This window comes from Pseudopipra pipra, chromosome 1 (genome assembly GCF_036250125.1).
Source record: "Pseudopipra pipra isolate bDixPip1 chromosome 1, bDixPip1.hap1, whole genome shotgun sequence".
NCBI classification, from domain to species: Eukaryota; Metazoa; Chordata; class Aves; order Passeriformes; family Pipridae; genus Pseudopipra; species Pseudopipra pipra.
Genome location: NC_087549.1, coordinates 114,024,881 through 114,046,239, shown reverse-complemented (window position 1 = coordinate 114,046,239; position 21,359 = coordinate 114,024,881). Strand labels below are relative to the sequence as shown.

General features: G+C 38.9%; 1 protein-coding gene across 2 annotated transcripts in view; it reads right to left on the bottom strand.

Annotated features, from left to right (window-relative positions):
- GADL1 (glutamate decarboxylase like 1) overlaps window positions 1-21,359 on the bottom strand; it is an 80,258-nt gene that overhangs the window by 26,125 nt on the left and 32,774 nt on the right. For both annotated transcript variants that reach the window (XM_064672457.1, XM_064672463.1), the window contains 4 exons: window positions 21,240-21,321; window positions 14,056-14,255; window positions 9,919-9,970; window positions 7,446-7,535 (listed from right to left, as the gene is read on the bottom strand). In XM_064672457.1, coding sequence (XP_064528527.1) covers window positions 7,446-7,535; window positions 9,919-9,970; window positions 14,056-14,255; window positions 21,240-21,321 — 424 coding nt within the window. The remainder of the gene's footprint in view (window positions 1-7,445; window positions 7,536-9,918; window positions 9,971-14,055; window positions 14,256-21,239; window positions 21,322-21,359) is intronic.

The following is a 21,359-nucleotide window of genomic DNA, read 5'->3' as shown; positions in this document are numbered from 1 at the left end:
ATAGGACTGCTTTTAACTGGATCCAAGTGGTACTACACACCCCTAAAAAGTCAGTCTGGATAAGAGACAAAGTAGAGAGCTAGAACAGAGTATCTAAAACCGCCATATCATGAATTCCTACAGTAACGCTCAAGACTATTATAGAAAGCATGGGCTGGAAGCAGTTCACACCTTTGTCTTATCTTATTCCATCTACTGCAGGTTACAGTACAGTTATACAAACATAGCTCCATTCTAGCCCCATAAATATATCTGATATGCCAGTCATCCCATGAAAGAGCAATGTGAAATCAGGTCAGTCTCACACACCATTATATGTGGCTGAAAGTTAAGCAGATGTACAACTTCACCAATGTAAAACATATACTAAAGTGTTCCTAACACCTGGGTCTAGTGCTAAGGTAAAATGGACACTGCCAAGGTAAAATGCATTGATTCCTACTTCTCCTGATGAAGATCTGTCAATCTGGCCCCTTAGTCTACCACTACTACTTCAGCATTCATGCAAGAATAAATATAACAGAGAACGAAGACATAAATTGCAGTTATGTGCAGATATGCAGTCAGAAACCAAAGTATTCTACTTCGAATTAAATTTAAAAAAAAAAAAAGGCATGTTATTTTTGTGTTTTTATAACTCAGTTCTGTGGAGGATACCTTTAAAACAGTCAGGTTAAATATCTTGTTTAATTAACAGCTACAGTCACTTTTGTACTGATGAGTTATATAAAACTGCAGAAAAAGCCACATACTAAAAGAGAAAGTGTGAATCCCTCATTAACAAGGTACTGAAACACCACTATAATTTCTCTCTGCTATTATATTACACTGTACTGTTCCCTCTTATTTATCAAAGCTCAGACTTCTTAACAATAACAGTCATTTATATGCAGCTAATCTACAAAATTTTTATTTATCTGCTGCTGTATATTATGTAGTATTAGCTGCAAAATAAGATGTTGTTACTTTAACAAATCAATGCTTATTTTAATTTTTAAATCTCTGAGCATCACCTTCTGCTGAGGAAGGTCACACTGCAACGTAAGGGTTGATTATTATCATACTACTCATTTTGTGGCTTCAGTGCTTGTTGTACCTCTCTCCCCTAAGATCCTTGGCTGCAGCTCTGCCTCCACTGAGCCTCCTCATCTCACCTCTCCAAGAATGCTGCATTTCTGCCCCTCTTGAGCACAATACTGAGAATTCAGCTAGGTTCATTGAATCAGGAGATCTTGCAGCTCTTCTCTCCAGAAGCCTGTGAAACAGAGGTCTAAAACAGCACAGAGCATGCTGAGGATTTAATGTTAGGGGTTTTTTATTTGTATTTATAAATCGCTGCCAAGTAAGGATTCTGGCACTCCTTAGGTTCCCCTTCTGAATAATGAAGTCTTTTCCAAGGGTACTTCTGACTTCAGGTTGCCTAAGTCATGATTTGGAGCTCCCCTTCTTGTTATCCATGTTAAAGACAGAGAAAAACTGTGCCAATTCCCCAAGCAGCTTCCTTGGTTAACTGCCTCATGTCACACAGGATGAATCTGAAGCTTCTGTTGACCTTGAAGATTTCCCTGGCAAACTAAATTTCTTCAAACAACCCCTTTGGATGTCCCCATCTGATATGTTGAAATGACAATCACCCCTCTAGAGGGTCTTTCTTTTAGACCTGCCAAAGCAATCTCTTCCCCTTGTAGATTTTAGTGTTTTGCAGACCACAACAGATTGATAGGGTGCTTTAAAAGAAAACAAAAAGATAAAGGGATGGCACTACTAAAGTCTAGGCAGATGTGGTGGGTTGACCTTGGCTGGATGCCAGGTGCCCACCCAGCTACTCTATCACTCCCATTCCCAGCCAGGCAGGGGAGAGAGTAAGATGGAAAACAACTCGTGGGCTGCGAAAAGGCAGTTTATTAAAGCAGAAGCCAGGCAAAATCTTGCACGGGCAAAAGTGAAAGATAACGCAGTTTATTCTCCACTTCCCATGAGCAACCATGGTTGGCCACCCCCAAGAAGCAGGGCTTCAGCACGCGTAACAGTTCCTCAGCAGGCAGCCATTGGAGTCAAGCAATGCCTGCCTTCCTGCTCCTTGCCTCAGGATCTTGCCCTCGATTGAGGAAGGAATGTTACAGTGCTGAGGCTGTGCTCAGCAGTAGCCAAAACACCGGTGTGTTATCAACACCCTTCTAGCTGCCAATGCAAAGCACAGCACTGTGAGGGCTACTGTGGGGAAACGAACTCCAGCTCAGCCAGACCCAATACAGCAGACAACACCCACAACCTTTCCCTCATCCACTAAGTGGGTCACCCTGTCATAGAAGCCAATGATTTAGCCAGACAAATGATTTAGCCAATCTAACTCTCATATAGTTCTGTGTAAATCTTACCATTGATTTTCCTGTCATTTGATGTGGCCCTCCAGTGAAACTCATGTCAAAGACAGCTAGATGCTAGAGGCAATAGGCTACTTGCTGTACCATAAAAATCACTCACGTAAGAACAGTTCACAGAAACATGCCTCTCTCATTACTCTTCAAACACACACATAAAAATATTGTTTAATTGTTTTCTTGTACAAGCATAAGAAAAACTCAAAGTGTAGCACACAGGGATGCCACCAAATCAAATAACATTTTGCATGCAAATCCCAAGTGAAAATTCACTTGAAGTGATATACTTGGGACCTTCCTTATGCACAAACCTGGGCTCGCTGCATTTATTATCATGGTTATAATCTATATAGTTTTTCCTCTTGTTCTTCCAAAATATAGTGGCCAAACTTTACTAATATAACCAACCGGAGGTCTTATTTTTCCTTCCCATTCAAACCTTGTACCCTGTTCAATGGGTATTTTGAATGCCTAAATACTACTGAATCAGGTCCTTGATTAGTTTTTTATTTATACCACAAAGACCACAAGATTCAGAGGTTGCCAAGGCAACACCTGTTCACCCTCCATACGTTTGTGCTTTGATATGAAACCTCTCATTATATAAATGTATCACAACACCAGTCAGCATGACAGGCTATTTTGCAAATATGCCTTCACATAACAGACAGCTGTAGCCTTCTCTTTAAGTGGGAGGGAAAGGTAGGAATAAGGTTACCTTTAACTAAGGGGGAGGGAGGAGGGGCAAAAATGGCATTCCAAGCTATATAGGATTTAGTATGACACTGTATCCTGAGCCTTCTATTACAGCCAATAAATTTTGTATTACATGGGCACAAATCCTCAAAAGGGCAGGAAGGAAACAAAACAAAACAAAAAACATCAACCACACCACACAAGTAGAGTCTAAGACTGAGATGCTGGAATTTTAAGTAACTGAAACTAACAACTGTATATAAAAGCTTTACTGAACCACTGGAAATCTGATACTCCAGCATATGTTTTTTAGAACTACAGACAAGGCAAAGTTTAGTAAATCACAAAAGACTTCCTAGGAACCTACTGACACTTTTGAACCCTGATCTTGAGGTACTTAGCAATATACAACTAGCCTTCTTTACTGAGCAGTATTCAATACATAGTACTCTACCTATAGTTATGCTCCAGGATCCTTTATAGTTTTTTCCTCTTGTTCTTCCAAAATATAGAGGGCAAACTTTACTGATATAACTAACTGGAGGTCTTGTTTTTCCTTCCCATTCAAACCTTGGTCAATAGGTATTGTATAGGTATTGTACCCTGGGGTCCAGGCTACTGCAGGAGGAGGGATCTGTTAAAGATGGTTACTTCTGTGTCTCCTAGACCCATTGAGTTTGAGCAGCCTACAAACTGATCCAGAATACACAAGACACAGCTGGCTGCCTGGGTTAGCAACAGGATGGCAATAGGACAGTTCCAGATGTACACCTCCAAATTCTTCCTTGTGCCCTAGCACCCTCTGTGTTGCCAGGAGGCATTCCAGAGACAGTATTACTAACAATCAGCTAATTCTACATCATCTGCAGACACTTCAGCATAAGCTGAGAAAGCTGACTTTTCTAAAGAGAAGATTGTTACAAGAAAGAATACACATGGATACTTACAGGTATGGAAGAAATATGAAAATCAGAATGCTATCTGCTTGCATTTTTTTTACTTCTTCCCTCACTTTCATTTCTGGCTTGTAATTTCCAGTTCCACTTTTCTCACTGTGACCTCGCGACACACTGACCATCCTCAGCAGTAAACAAAGTAAATCCTACAGTGTCACCAGAGGAAGAGGAGTGAAACTCCCACTGGGGGGCGCATACAGCACTAGCAAAGCCATCGCTCCATCCCGTCAGTTGTGTCAGTTCTAGGTCAGAGACAACCGCCCCCAGACTGCAATGACAAAATAACACCACTTACAGATAGTTCTAGTTGGATCTAACGGCAGCTCCTCAATTACCACAGAGAGCCCGTTTGTACACTTTCTGCAAGAAGAAATCCCTCCTCACTTGTGAGGAATGGCACTGAAAAACACCTTACATGGTCAGATCATTTATGGCTTACTGCATCCAAAGCCTCGCTGTACTATTTATAGAACTAGTTTCACTAAACAGCCACATCCTGCTGTAATCCCAAAAGGTCAAAGTGGTACCACACTGTGGATGTGCAGAGAATTCCCAGTTTTACTGGTTAACAGAGCAACGTACTATTTATGCTGTTCTTTACTTCCCCCCACCCCCATGTTAATTCGCTTTCCATAAAGTGTTCAGGTGATAAGTCAAATAACCAGCTAGTGGCTGTTCCAAATCCTTCAGGTCCCTCTTTCCTACCACCTTTCTGTTTTGAATGTAGGAGACTCTGAAGAGTGAAAATTGTACACCTAAAGTTCAAGGCCAGGCCACAGAATTCAACATAAACAGCCCATGGGGGGGGGGGGGGGGGGGAAGGCACTTTTTATGTAGGAGAGCTGACATCAGAATTAGGTATCATGCCGTGACCCACTCAGTCCTGACACATTTCCACATGAAGTGGGCATGGAAACTGGAGAAGAGCCAGTACAGCAGAAAACCTTCAGGGTTATTTTGCATAGGACTATGCAAATTCTTCATGAAGCTGAGGAGTTGAAATCAGAACAATTTGCTTATCAACTTTCACCAGCACTAAAACTCACAACCAACCTCAGAAGACAGCATGTTATCCTGCACAATGTTGCTGAATGAGTAGTTGAGTAAAATCAATTACTTGCTGTAGGGATTTTTAAGATGTATATTTCCCTAATTATTGTCAAATATGCAGGTCAACAAAAAGGAAGATTGATTTCTGCATGAACAGAATAACTGTGACATTAAAATGCGGTGTGAAAAGACAAACTGTGAATAGCTCATTTTAGTGAAATGAAGGGAATATTCAGGAAATGCTTGCAATCAAGAAACTGTCACACCCCCTCTGTCCATCAATGGCATCATGTAACAACCTCTCCAGCCTTAATCCTCGTATCAGTTACACCTTGCTGATGAGGATGCATTCCCTCTTGTACAGCAATATATCTGTATTGATTAATGTAATATAAAGCCTATGTTCTTTGCATCAGCAATGTTATAACAAATTGATGTTAGCTGGAAAAGTCAAGTCAGACTTATTTTTTGTGACCCAGTGCTGACATCTCATCTGCTCATTGATACATCTTTTGTCCCAAATTGGCCCTCAACATCCAAAAAGCAAGGTAAACCCCAGACCTACCCCTGTAGAGAATCAGGAAGGTGAAATAACATGTTTTAGTTGCAAAACAGGCTCACTTCTGCAGTGTCAAACTACTTCCCAGCAGTGTCTAAAATAACACAACTAACAATCATCATTTGTTGTTTCCCCTGGGAGAGAAATTTGTGCCATTCAGTGCCCTGCTCTGCTAGGGAGTTTTGGTCTGTTTCATGGCAGATTTTTTTTTCCAGGCTTTTGTGGGGAAGAGTGAAATAGTTATATTTTAGGATTTGAGGTTTCTCCGTGTTTCATTAGAGGAGATAAAAGAATCAAGAAAATGTCACCTTGCCCACAAAAAGAGTGGTTGAGATCTGCAGCAGTGTTCAGTCCTTCAGAGACATTGCACCCAAATTTCTTTCCCTCTAAGTTCTCTTCCACAGAACACTGGCTAGGAAATCTGCATTTCCAGCATCAGTCTATCTATATTAGTACATAAAATAAAGCCAGGCATCTATTGCCTACCCTGACTGGAAGAACCAGTAAGTTACACTCAATAAGCTACTCAAATATACATGCTCAAAGCCATTTGTCGTGCTTCATCCCTTCCCTCTTCGGTCCCCTCTGTAGCATACATAAATCAGACAGTGACTGTTGCAGCACTATGTCTTCTATGCTTTCCCATTGCTGCTTTCCAAATCCACACTCCTCCATGGGCGGAGGAGCTGTTATACAGCTCTGTGTGTGTATGTATACATACACACACACACATTCATACACAGGCCTTCCACTCTTACATGAGGAAGGGAAGCCCCGTATGAAAGGATCATAACCCGTCCATGCTTTGCAAAAGCATCGCAAATGCAAAGCCCTTCCATCCACACTACAGCTGTGCACGGCTTTGTACTACCAAAGTATACTTTCCAAAACAATATAGACAGGGTTAAGGAAGACCTCTCCCTTAAAGACACCAGCCTCTAGCATAAATTGAAAGCAATTCCAGTGGAAGCTGCTGAGAGCAGATGTTATAGGAAGCATGCATGTATATATAGTATGTATAGCTTGTATGCATAGTAGGCACACCATATCCAAGCATGCATATGGTATACACATCTATGTTCTAGTATAACTTTCTAGTAGCAAATTCTAGGAAAAAATAAATGCAGAACACCAAAGCTCTTCCAGAGATAAGCAAACAATGAATTAAATTCAATTCCTCACAGAATAGCTTATTCAGTAAAACATAATACCACAATGTCTAGTGGCTTCTTAATTAAGTCTTAACTAACGAGTTCCCCGATAGTAACTTCACAATTTTACTGCTGTTTTTTTCATGATTTCCTATCAGGATGGCAAAGAGTTACCAAAACACTCGTTAGTGAAGTCTTTCCCACTGTATTATCCCATTGTATTCCTATTGTCATTTATGTTTAACATCAGAAATATATTCTTAAGCACTTCCTCGCTTTCATTATCATAGATTATCATGGATAATTCAAGCCAAGTTCCAAGGACAGCGCTAAGTATATGAAACAGGTAATGAATAATCTGTCTAGACAAGAGATGCAGATACAATGCTGTTCCTCTTCTCTCAGTTCTGCCAGCTGCTAACAGCTTTGAAGTGAGCTGAATACTTGTTAATGCCTACGCCTCTTACATTAAGAAAAAAATAATTAGCTTTTTCTAAGCGGAGAAAAAACTTCAATCCTACCAACATCTATTTAAGGATTAAATCCCTGTTCTACTGATAGGTTATAAAAGTGAGCAAAGCCAAAGGTTATTTCACATACTTATCTGGCACACAGATAAATTAGTAAGTCTCAGGTAACACATGATACTCACCTGGTGCAGCTTTTGCCAAAACTCAGGTCCATCCTCCATTTCTCTTAAGCTTGGTGGAATGTACCAAAAGCAGACGTTTGCAAACTCCGGCTAAACAAGAGAACAAATGATTGCTTATAGATGTAACAAATGGGACAGGGATACATATTACAGCTTGTCAAAGAGTTATGCTTTATTTTTTGGGGTGAGAGGGAGGGAAGCCTTTGAGTTTATACCCTTTTCATTAAAACTTCCTTCTCCTACTCACCTTTTGTATCCCTTTTTTGAAACTAGAAATAGTTTTCATATCATCCATTCCTATTCCTGCTGCCAGAAAAAGGAAACCTGTTGGGGTTTTAATTTCATCTTCCTACATCCATATTTAACTCTGTTTTGCTCACAAAAAAATTTTGGTTTGGAAAAGTGTGAGAGGCATAGAAGGGTAAGTTACAGAATTCAAATTTTAAGCAACCTTTAAGAATACATTTTCTTTTTAGTGTTTTGGGCTTTTTTGATGGAAATTTCCTATGAAGTCTTTTACACAAAACACACAAGCTTAATTTTTGTCACCATTTAACACTTGCACATCTAGTCATTTTTCTACTGAACAATGCCAATCTCCTTTTATATCACAGAGCACACTATACAGTGCTAGACAATGATTTTCTCTATTTCCACATTTTATAAGAATCTCAGGATCCTTTGCAGGGTATGTGCCATATCCTGAATGTATCTTGTCCAATATCTAAGCAGGTGTTTTGGCAAAGGCCAAGACTTCACATTTCAGTTTCCCTCTAGAGAAGTTTTGCCTTTAAACTCAGCAGAGAGTTATCTGCAAGGCTCACAACAAAAGCATCTCTTCACCACACATTATAAAATAAGGCATTTTGTGCTTATGAGATTTCTGTGTCATATATGATAGAGAACACATTCCCAGCAAACTAGTCTGGGATCTCTATACATTTCCTGCTAATTTGGAACAATTTTTATTTTATTTGTACAGAGAGCAATAGCATGAGGAACAGATATGCCTTCTAATCCCATTCAACACAACTCATAAAACCAGTACAACAATCTTGACCTACGCCATTTGCAACACAGTATTCAACTGGCATCTAAATTATAATATGGATTATGATCTCACACACCCCTCTCCTCTCCCACATGCCACCCTCACTGGTATTAGCTGAAAGAAAAAAAAAAAGTTAAAAGAGAGCTTGGTAGCTGAGTCACACCATCTCTTTAGCCCACTGTGAATGTGGTTGCTATTATAATCCCAGGCAGTCTCCTGAACGAGGAGAGCCCACCAGCTGAGACATGTTCTTTCATGAAAGGGCACTGAGAGCTGCTCATATCATTTTCCGCTTCACTTCAAAGAATGCATTAAATACAATTTAATCATCAAGAAGAATATCATTGTCAGCAGGAACAGAGCTGCAAACTTGCCGTGTGTTGCCACTGAATGGAATAAAGCTCAGCTCTTAAAGTCCCTTTTCTTTCCCCAAAGAGCATGCATTGACTACACACATAAACACAGACACTGAAAAGGCAGTGCCTTCCTCAGAAGCACAAGCACTAGCTCGCTGTTACAGGGTTTATTTTAAAACTATTTAAATTCAGATGGCAGGAGTAGACAGATGGCATATATTACCATATTGCCATCGCCTTTCTTGATTATCTCAGTTTCCTCTCACACATCAAATGTATCATCCCCCTCTGAAAACACCATTCATCCTAAAAAACTACCCCCAGCCATGCTTCACACTCTATTTCTAGTTATGTTGTCACAGCTCTTATCCAAGCAGGTAAGCACTTACACACAAAAGAGTTCAAGATGACTCAAGCACAAGTGCATTTCCAGGCCATAGAGGATCATCTTTCTAAGCTTTTTGTCTGAAGCCCAACTTACTTTCAGGAAAAGGGCTCACATAACTGGGCCTAGCTGCCTGACAGCAGTCTTTCTTTGAATTCTCATTGCTTGTCCCTCTGCACTCCTGAAATCTTTTTCTTAATCCTTGCTCAACTTCCTTCTCAGGAAGTGCTATAGTCCATCCTAAAGCACTCCCTTCAATCTCACTTTTAATCCAGATGTCCCATTTCTGCAGGAACTAAACAGCAGCCTCTGTTCTCAACAGCTTTCACATCTGGGTATTCTACAGTAACAAAAAATGGACAGCTTTTTACAGACTTGCCACTTTACTAACCTCAGCATGTGCTGCTGGCCTAAAATTCTTCAGTCAATTAGCAGTGTTCAAAGTTAAAGAGAAAATTTGCATTGTACAAATAGTGTAAAATATTTTTTATATTTTGTATTTCATCTATCCTAACAGGGAATACAGCACGTGTTATGTGTGTTCAGTCATATCTGTGGATACACACACTTATTAAATTATATACTTCAAATACATATTGGTAACTGACTAAAGAAAGCAAAAATCAAACAATAGACACTCCCCACCAATAACAACAGCAGTTCAGTTCCCTGTTCACTTACCTCCAAAAGAAGCTGAAATCCCTCTCTTTTTTTAATTTCCTCCACTAGATATCTGTAATTAAAAATGCAGGGGTTTAAAGCATAGAACAAAACAATACAAACAGAAAACAACAACAAAAGGTCTTTAACGTGTGGGGTTTTTTCCTTTTTCTTTTTTTCACACTAAAGAAACTACAGAGTTAAATCTCATTTCTACCTGCTGTGAAAATGCAATAGCTATCAGTTCCTGGAAACAAATGAAGGCTACAGCCAGCCAAGGAGCATTGAGAAGAAGTCAAAATCTGTCCTCAGGCACAGATTTTCAATGCAGCCACACAGCACAAATTGATCCTATTTGCATTAGGTTGTGAACTTTCCCAATGCAAATTTCCATTGATGTTGCTCTTTACAAATTAATCCCTCCATCTCTTGTTCTCAAGTGCTGATGCTGTGTTGCAATGTTATTTCGTAGTCACCCTGACACCTGTTGCATTACCACTATCACCAGAACCTCTTAGTTTAGCCCAGAATTTAAAAATTTGAGCGTACTTGAAGCCCAACAATTTTCCCAGTACTGCCCTTGTTCCACACTGTACATAACAGTGTACATTTCCACTCAGTGAGCCACTGCTTATGCACAATAATCCCTGGACATCCTATGCTAACATACTGAGATGAGAATTTCTTTTCTCTCTCCCCTGACAAGCATGAAAAACCCAGAAGTCTTCAATGGAAAGACAGGTTTGAATCAAAACTTCAGACACAAACAGCCTTCAGTTTATAGAATTTTTTTAAAACATGACCTCAGCTTTGCCATGGCACAATCACACAGGAATTCTGAAGCAAAGAGGACACAGCTGGGACTTCTCTCTTTATTCTCCTCCCCTCAAAGCCTTCCAAAGAAAAACTCCAAAGAATTCACCTCAAATTCACACAGCTTTTCCATGTCAACAGAATTTTAGTCTTCTACACAAAAATTTTGCTAACAGGAATAAAACTGACACAGTTTAACTACTGATTTTGCACAAATCTGTTCTTTGTATTTACTATTTGGCATTTTCCTGCCTGCAGCTACATTACTGGTCATCACTAGTAATTCTTTTATCCACTACTTGAAGAAAAAAATATTGCCAAAATAACCCTCAGTGGTCCTATCCACATGTCTGAAACTTAGCCCCACAGGGACACCTCTAGCCCAGTTGTATCTGCAATGCCTGATATTTGGCAGATGTGCTGCAGGAACAGGTCGGCTAGGGAAGCAATAAACAATACCCTAGATGGCACATGCTTTTCAAAGCTGTGCATAGGGAGTTGTCACACTGTCATTAACAAGTGCTGTGCCTGTGACTCATTACTTCAGCACACACCCCAGCAAAGCAATCGCTGTGGTGCAGTGCCAGTTCCCACAGCACCGCAGGCCTAGGAGTTGTGGTGTGCACTGTTGAGATGTTCCCTCTCACCGTAACAAATCGGCATTCTGGGTTGTTTCTGTCATGACCATTTAGATCCCACTGTATGCAGTTGTTTGTTATCCAGCTGTTAATGCCCAGGCTACCACTTAGGTTGAAAGAGAAGCATGATGAAAGGCAAGTAGAAGGGTAGATATCATGTGAGCATGTTGGGGGGCACCTGTTTCTGTTGGGTAAATGTCTTAGGTAAAACAAGTTTGGTGCTTTTGTCCTGTTTATTAGAAGATACTTGTCTGTGCCATAAAACCAATATTCAGCAACATCAGCTTGCTATTCATAAGACAGTGGCCCTCAATTTATTTTTTCTTTAATAAATCACAAAAGGGAAATCTATGCATGATAACTTTTTTTTTTTTTTTGAGGTCTTGAATTGTTAGAGCTATTTCACAATGCTTGATACCTCTCCCTCCTGCCACAAGTGCCTTCTTTTTATACCACCGTCTGACATAGGCTGTCTGATGTCGGTCAAGTTCACAACACTGTTAATCATGCTCTTAACTACACTGCCAATAGTCTAAGAAGGCAGCCATTAGAAAAATCCATCGCCCATGATTTATCTTGCCAGGATCATTTGATGGCAGTGGAGCAATTTACTCTGTGCATCTTTCCACAGTTGACAGTGAAGTTTTATTATCATGTCACAGTTGTAGAACGTCAGAAGGGCTTGAGTTTTAGTGAGGACTGAAGTACACAGACAAGTGGCATTTGCTATGATTAAGCCTTGCAGAAAATAAGGGGCAGAGATCTGCAGTGAAAGTAGACATACGTCTGCTAAGAGTGGGTGTCAGAAGAGGAAATGCAGAAAAACTGCAAAGAAGCTGAAGCATAAAATGCAGAGGTGCTTACAGTAGTTGCATTTGAAAAGCCATTTACTTCTGGGTTTTTTTAGTGTACTTCATAAAGCAACATCCCTGCATTAAAAATAATTGGGCAGAAAAAATAATCCGAAAAAAATCTGAAGCAGTCAGCTGGATGCTCTACTCTAGCTATTTTAAAAGTAAGCCTTTCCAAATAGGTAGCATCACGATATTCCTGGGATATTTAATACACTGAAAGCATGATACAACTCCAGAACAAAAAGATATTACTGGAATAGCCAATAAACAAAGTTTGATGTACCAGAAATACATGCTTGCAATTACCCTAAAACCTTTGCAGGTCTGCTTGGCTACTGGGGAAAAAAAAAAAAAAGCAATATTGCCCTTAAATTCTATAGTCAGTAGACTAGTTCCAGGAAGTTTAAAAATTAAATTTCTTCTTTATGGAAAAACCTCAAAACAATCAAGAAACAGAAGAGACAAGCCAGTCGCTCCTTAGAAGTGCCACCAACTGGATCCTAACATTAAAACAGAAATATCAATCCCATAAAGGTCATTAGTCACTACACAGTCAGTCAAACAATCTTGGCCAATGACCTTGATAAGGCTGAATTCCCCTACTAATAATGGAATGAATTACTTACTCTGTACAGACAAGGAACAGTACAATGCTTCGGAACAAAAACAAGGTGCAACTTAACCAGAAGATATCAAAAACATATAGCCGGCAAAAAAATTAGTGGTTTTAAAAAAAATAAAATAAAGAAAAAGGTCACGGCTCATTTGAGCTTTTCTGGGTTTGCTTCTTTCTTTCAATTCCTTTTAAATCCACTCTGGATTTAGGTCAGGGGTATTTTTACCTGTTAAGTAACTTTATTACAGTGAGGCTATTCCTTTAATTTTCACTGAAATAAACATTCAATTCTTTTTGTCTTGCTAGTTCATATAAAAAAAATAAAATGTCAATATCAATGATTTTACTTATGAAAACGTGTAGTTAGTCTGGTGAAATTTCCATTGTGATTTATCTTGTATAAATTCTGAACAAACATGATACTTAAAGTTAATTCTTTTTAATGGGACATTATCTATCCTATTTCAAAATCATTTCTTCTACGAGAAGAGAAAACCACTTGTGTATGGAAGCTTCTTCCCAGAAACCAAGACATCACCATCACTTTAGAACCACCTTCTAGCAATCATTCTGCTGAATTCAGTTGAGAAACTCATTTCTGCAAGACCAAAAACTTAGTGAAATTGAAGAGGCCACGTGTGGGGAAGATCGCAAGAAAAAGGTGTTTCTGTCCCTAACAGAACACACTGTAAGCATTAAGAACTTCAACAAACTTGTGGAGAAAAAACAAGCAGTATGTCCGAACAATATGCCTTCATAAACCTCTACTACATCCTAACATTAACAGTGTTCTCATAAGAATTTCCCTGCATCATCAGCTTTCTGCATTTCCTTGGTCATGAGGAATGAAGTGACAGGAGAGTGGCTAATTCACTTATTGCTAGATACAGTTAAGATCCTGGCACATGAGGCTGTTTTTACATTGACACCAGAACACACAGCTGCGTTAGAAGAAGGTGTATTGGTAAGTCTATCCTGTGTCTGGTTCAGATAATATAAATGTTTGACAACACTGTTTACCAACACCTACACTTATTGCTGAAAGCAATAATTACTACTAAATATTATAGCAAATGTAATAACACTATTATTGTTATTAGTTCCTCCTATTATATACAAACAAAAGGAGAGGGGGAAAAAGTAACAAGGTGGTCTGTTCTGGGATACGGAGTATCAGCAGTGTCAGCATTTTGGCAAATTAGACAGAGTAGATGTATTCAAAACTGTGAGGAGGTACCTTGCCAAAGCCAGTGCCCTGTTTACTCTCTCCTCCAGGCCTGTTGTTCCCAATGCTTTCCACATCAGCCAGAATTTGAATGCATCCGGACGTCTGCTGCACTGAATGGACTTGTCACCAGTGTCATAGCTGACATCATAGAATTTGTCCTGCTGGAACAGGTATGCAGCCTCAGCAGAGTAACATTTCTTCAGAAGGCCCTATTAGAAACACAATAGAGACTTAGATTCCTGGCTTCCTGATCAAACCACTTCACAAGCCAAAGCCTATTTTTTCCTGTCTGTACGGCTTATTAAAACAGATTTGGATGTGCAGGATACTCTCCAAAGTGTATGGTGTGGTTTAAGAATCCTGGATGAACTTAAACCCAGTGAAGTCAGCACTGACAACAAGCAAACTTTTTCATTATTATTATTTTCTCCATAATGTCACTGAAGAGTGGCAGGTTGAAGAGAAATTTTGAGTCAGAATCTCAAGAAATCATGGAAGTGGGTATCACAGAAAGAGTTGCCCAAAGACATATATGGATGGGAAAGAGGGAGAAGAAGTAGACACCTACGTCCACTGCTCCAGTCTTTACATGGAAGGACACCCCCTGAGGAACTTCCTACATGTTCACAAATGGCTCAATCTATTCCTTCTTTGGTTAGTTGCAGGTAAGGAAGATTTTAGCCCCAAAAAATAAATGTTTAGCCCTTACCAGCAAATAATCACTGTAGATTTAGCATAGGCTATCTGACTGTTTGAGCAGAAACACCACAAGGAGATTAGTACACCCATTTTTGTCTCATTTTACAGTTCAGACAAATTTAACATTTGAAAATAAACCTGAGAAAAGTACTTTCACATACCCTAATCATGGTTTGTTAATAAAATTATTTTTATTCAGCTATCTCCAGCCTCCAGTTTCTGAGAGGCTGCCTGAGCAGAGATGAGCAGCAGAAAACAGACAAAGATTAACGAGTAATGTGGCAAGTTCCAGCAGAGAACAAGGCTGTGAAACAGAAAGCACAGAGGTTGTTATAGGTTTAAAGGTACAGAGGCAGAGAAGTGGCATAGGACTGGCCATTGGCTGAAAAATGAAATATCAAAATATATTCTGTAATACTGTGAGGTAGAGAGAAGGGCTGGCAGAAAGCAGGTTACAAAATCAAAGATGAGGGTGGCCCTACAAGGGGCCCAGAAGAAAGAAAAGGTTATAGATCTGTCAGTGAAGTGGGTAAGAAAAATAAAACACAACGTATAATACTCAAATAGAAATTTAGATGAGTTTAAAAGCATGGCTACTGCATCTGATTCAGATCTGGAAACACCTATTTAAGTGACAGCTGAACCTGTGCAGAACAGACAAGGAACAGAAGTGGACAGCAAGACACAAGCTGCTAAACAGAAGACCACAACTCATTTTCCAGTTAAACATCACTCTTCAATTTGAACCAACAGAAAAAGTATTTCACATTTCATTCTTTTCCCTGCATCTGCTGCAAGTCTGATTTTGAAATGGCAGACAGGTCTGACATCACTCTTAATCAAAGTGTCATATTCCTGTAACAGAGGTATCATTCTTGATCTACATTACAATACACTACTGATAACTTTAGGACTGGCAATAAAATAGAGAAAAAAGGGCAAGACCAAAAAACACCAAAAGATAATTAACCCACTGGCATATACAGAATAACTCTGCCTCTCTCCTAGACTTTTCAATTCCCTCCATCAATACTAAAAGCAACACAAATAAAAAAACCCACCTACGCACCTATTTGTAAGAGCACAAAAGGAGAACGCCACCAAAGGTTGCTCCACAGCTTCTGTAAGGGTTTGACAATCCCATTGTAATATTGCTGATCTGCTAAAAGTACAGCAAATTCAGTCTGAACTCTTTAGTCATAGATCCAGCACATTCAGCCTTGTGAAAAGACAGTTTATGTGACAGCTTGGGGGAAAAAAGGGCCAGCATCCTCTCTCCCTTTGCAATCATCAGTGATAAGGTGCAGCTGCAGCACAGGGTAGCCATAGCTGGAAAGCCAGTACTGGGTGCAGTGTTTTGTATAAGATTCTCACAGTTACTTTCCAACTTTCTCAGAAAAAGAAAGGCAGAAAAAGGACATTAGAAACCAGACAGTCAAGCACTGAAGCATCCATACTTTACAGGTTTTTTACAGCTTTGTGTTCTCTGGCTAGCAGCTGCCCAACAAGGAACGGGAGTCATTCTGTGAAGCCATTGTGCTCTATTCATTTAAATCTACATACCTCGATTTTCAGGGAATAAACAAGTTTACTAGACATGGTCTTAAGAAAACAAACAAACACCAAGCAAACAAACAAGCAAAAAAAGGCAGCATCGTCTGTCCACAAATTTAAGTTAATTTTTTTGTCTCTTGCTGACTTAAATATTTGCATAGTGTTTCTGTCGTGAGTGTATTGATCAATGTGGGACTATCTTCTGTCTTATCAGAATGCAGAGGACATCACAGAATATTAGTTCCCCTCATGCCCGTCCTCTGAAAAATAACAACTTGTTTGTCACAAGAAACCTAAACTCAATTGGTAATATTATAGAAAGACTGAGAAGTTCACTTAAGATCACAGTACAGCTGCAGAGTTTAATAGTTTAAACTCTATAGAGTGACAACACAACAAGAACAAATAGTTCAATGGCCCTGAGTGAACTCCAGTTCATGGGAATATATTTCACTTAAAAAAAAAAAAAAAAAAAAAAAAAAAGGCAGGTACTGTCCTACGCTCCTGGTACATTCGAAGCTGACAAGACATACTGGCTTGATGATCCTTGATAATCAACATGCTTGATAATGCAACATGCTCAAGAAATCCTGCTGAAGACACTGCCTACTATCAATCTACAGAGGCAAGCACAGTGACATCCTCACACATGTTACTAGAGCAGACAGAAAAAGAAACAAAATTCATTCTTCATGAGAAAGAAATATTACAGAAGAAAGGTGGAGAAGAAAGAGAATGGAAAAGAAAGGCAACATTGCAGAACAGAGTTTGGGCAGGGAGGACAGCAGAAAAGAAAAAAAAAATCCAAAAGAAATGTTGTGCTTAAGAAAGCAGTTACTCTTTGATTGCTGTTGTCTCAAAATTAAGAGACTGAAACTTGCTACATGCTGAAGACATAAAAATTCATCTCAATTTTCCTAGTCAAATTATGGAAAAGCAGAAGAGGAAAAAAAAAAAAAAAGGAAAGAAACATGGCTTAAATATGTTTTCTAACTCAATGTTCTCAGTCCCAAGAAGACGCCAAGAGTTATCCACACAGTAACTGAGCTGCTCCATCTGTTTAGAAGAATTGCAAAAATTTCATTAGAAGTGCCCCATATGACAAGTTTTGACTATCATTCTTCAGCACCTTTTATCTTTCTACCGTTTTCAGAGACTTATAGTCGGGTTGCTAAAGTTTAGATAATGGAAATATTATTTTCATGGAGGCCCCAGTCTACTGTGAAGTCTCAAAGAGCTTTTGATTTTGATGAAGTCTACGGATAGTTGCTGTGTGTTCTAATTAATGGGAAATTAATGAATAATTATTGATACTGAAACCTAGAGCTCCATTTTCATAATTCAACATATTTTTCTCATTGAACAGAGTTACCTACAGCAAGTCTTCTGATCTCTTTCCATTTTCATTGCTAGTTAAAAGTGAATTTCAATTTCATTAACAAAATATCTTTTTTCCCCAAGACAAACATCTCCCTGATTTGCCTTATCTGAAGCAGTATGAACATCACACTTGAAAATTCTCAAAAGGAGTGCAGTGTGAAAGGCCATTCTAGGAATTCACTTCAAGAGGTGAGAAGAGCTCTCAGTTGCACTAACCCCAAGTGAAAAGCAATGAGAACAGGGTATTTCCTGCAGGTGCCCTGGAAGGGAATCAGGGAGGTAGATATCTCTCTATGATGTTGCTAATGATGAGGAAGAGATTACACAGTAGATGGCTGCCATCACCTTAATCAATTATATTCTTGTTAAACTGAAATTTAATTAGCTACATTGAGACTTTATTCTTAACAAATAAGTGAAAATTTGCTCATTGCTTAGAATTGATTCTTAATCACCTAACCTAGTGTTTCACTCTAATGAGTCACTGGCAGTGATGGTAAACAGTAGTTCTCTATTTATATGGTGATAATATTTACACCAATATGGATTATAGCAAGGACAAACTGTAGTAGCTCTGTGGTTTTAAGGGAGTATGTACAACCCAAGACTGATTCCTAGCACTTTAAGAACATTGGAGAGAAAAACTGACTTCACTAATGTTTTGAGATTATTGCTCCATCTAGCTTTGTGTTTAAACAGTCACTGCAATTCATGCCTCAGCAATACAAGCGTTTTCTGAGTAAGACTATCTTATTAGAGAAGTGATGAAAGTTACTCAGGGTATAGCAGTGAAAAACGAATAACTGCACTTCTTGAGTGCTTTAAGCAATGAAGAACTACTGTCATTGATCTGAGCTTTTATAGAGGATTAACCAATCTCTCTTTTCCTTTGGTGAAAATACTTCTCCCATCTAATCAAGTCAAATACGTATTTCTGTTTTCTATCTCTACCTTCTTCGGAAATATTCCAGTTTTGTTTCACTAAGGCTGGAAGATACTCTTTTATCAGCATTTCACTGCAGTTTATTTTTTTTCTTTTTTTTTTAAATATGTATGGGAAAATACTTAAATACAATGTTTTATTCTAACAGGCTAGCTACAATGTCTTAAGCCTATTAATAATGCTAAACCATACTGGGGCTAAGTGGCAAAAAAACCCAAACCAAACAAAACTAGTAACTATTACTTTTGCTAATGGGAAATAACAGTGTTACCACCACAACTGAAATGTGATGACACCTTCTAAAGGTTATCTTTTAATACAGAAAGTATGAAAGAGAGAAAGAAAAACTGAAGGGGGTTAATTTGTTTGCTTATAATCAACTAAGCCTAATTCTGAGGTACTCCACAGTTTCCAAATGGACCTCAAAGCAAATGAGAAGACAGAGTAATGAAACTTCCTTAATCAGTCTTTCAAAGGGAGATAGGGTGTGATTCATAAATAGGACTTAACATTCATGATTAACATTTTGCTGCTTTGATTTCTTGCAGAGTTCAGCATTTCAGCAACCACCTGAGGTTCTTTGAACATTCACTGGCAGAGCAATGTGTGCCAAACTCTTCCAGCTCCCACTGAGGCATCCTAACCACAACGCAAAGGAATTATGTTCACATGTAAATGTGTGCTTCATCTGCAGCCATAGATATTTATGTACTTTAGGAGAAGTGGAACAAGCTCTCGAGTGAGAAAATGATACACGTGCTCTTTCCTTCTCTTACTGGTGTGAAAATAACATTTTTAATGGAAAACTGGAGTCAGCTGCCTATTCTGGTTATGGAGAGGATCAAAGTGAAGGAAGGCTTTTCTGTCAAAGTGTCTTAAATATGCATTTGATCTTTTTTTCTTATGGATTTATATTCCAGCTAGTTAATAAGAAAGTACTCAAATTTGTATGTGTGTCTCTTTCCATATAAAGATTGCATTGGCACATACACAAAATAAATAAGTGTCAATTTTCCAGGAATTAAACACAGAGTAAAATGCCCTTTCTACTCAACGCAAAGAAATCTTTTACTTTCCAGAAGGTGTCTTGTTATACTACAGGATCTGTGATCAGTGATACTTGTGTTTTCACCCCTCAATGACCTAGGATTCATCTTTACAAATATTTCCAATACAACACTGCCCAGCTGTGGTTTAAAAGTGGAACAGGAGTGCTCTAAGAGACATTACACTGCACAGAAGGAGAATATAACATGGCTGCTAGAGCCCTGAAGCTGGAACAGTGCTCATAAAGTGACTCTAAATGCTTGAGCAGCTAGAACATTTCAAACTTCTTCATTTCTTTCCTCTTTCTTCCTGAGAAATTTCTATTATGCAGTCCAAGTAGTCTAATCATTACCTGGGGCTATATCTATGTACTAGGGCTAATTAGTTAAAAATACAGCAATGAAATCTTCCCAAGCCTGCAATTAAGACATCATATTAATTTTAGTCAATAACGTCATTCTGTTTGTTTTTCATCCTGGAATAAAGATAAAGTGATGGACAGTAATCTTGAGGTCTAATCCTCTTTAATCCTACAGACTCTAGCCTAAGGAGATGAGGAGGCACACTTCTCCTTGCTGTCCTGCCATGTCTCACCTCTGATTTAGAGCAATCAGCTCCAAGAGAGTGCCAATTAGCAACTATGGTCTTTGGTCTACATCAGTTCTTACTTCTAGAAGTTAGTAACAAATTACATGGATAGCTAACCCTAGCAGTTGAATAGAAAATATCAGTAGTTTTGACAGAGTAATTTACAAACCATGGCTACAAAATAGTGGTGCAAACCTCCAGGGCTCCATATCTTCATGATGTTCAGTCATTTATAACCTATATAAGGTGAAACTCAACCCTGATGGTGGTAAATGGGTATAAGTTTTAGCAGTTCTGAGTTTGAAACGGAGCTTGAAATAATTGACCTCTTACTGGTTTCTTTATTAAGATAAAAGAATTCCACAAAGATAAAAGCAGGGATTTTTACTATATTGCAGACTCATCTTGAGATCAAAGCTCTGTTGTTTGCTTGCTAGACCTTTAAATTAGTCATGGCTTTTGGAAAGTCTAAATCACCCTGGTGATGAGGAAAAACTGGTAGAGTGAGCAAAGAACGCTCAGCACCTTTTCCTGGATGTGATCTGCCTCCTATCCCTCTCCCCCTTTGAGGCACCTATGTAAGGGGATGGGAAGACAAGCTCTGCCTACTTTAAACAGAGATGCAGTACTGCTGCAGTCCCGATGGATGTCAGCTATTCTGAGGACTTTGATGAGCTCTGTGTTTAAGTGTTGCAGGCCCAGGCGACCAAATACTCAATTCTGAATGTAAATCATGTACAGAAGTTAACTAGCACCAGCTGCAAAATTTGACCACTTGTGGGTACAGTGACTTGGATCCTGCTCTCTTATTCATCCTTTATTAAAATGAATTTAGTGGTGAAATTCAAAATAATATAATTCAGCCTTTGCACTGTGGTATAGTAAAAATGACTTGCAGCTGTTTTCTAATTATTTCTACTTCCATATAACAGCAGTGACAGCCTACTGCAATAGAAAAAAAAAAAAAGACAGGAGGACTTACAGAGTTGTCTTTCACCAGAAGAGCACAGCACTGTATTCCTGCCAACAACATTTTATGGGGATTCCAGGCAACAGAATCAGCCCTGCGAAAATTATAAATTGCACCTATAATCATGGGTAC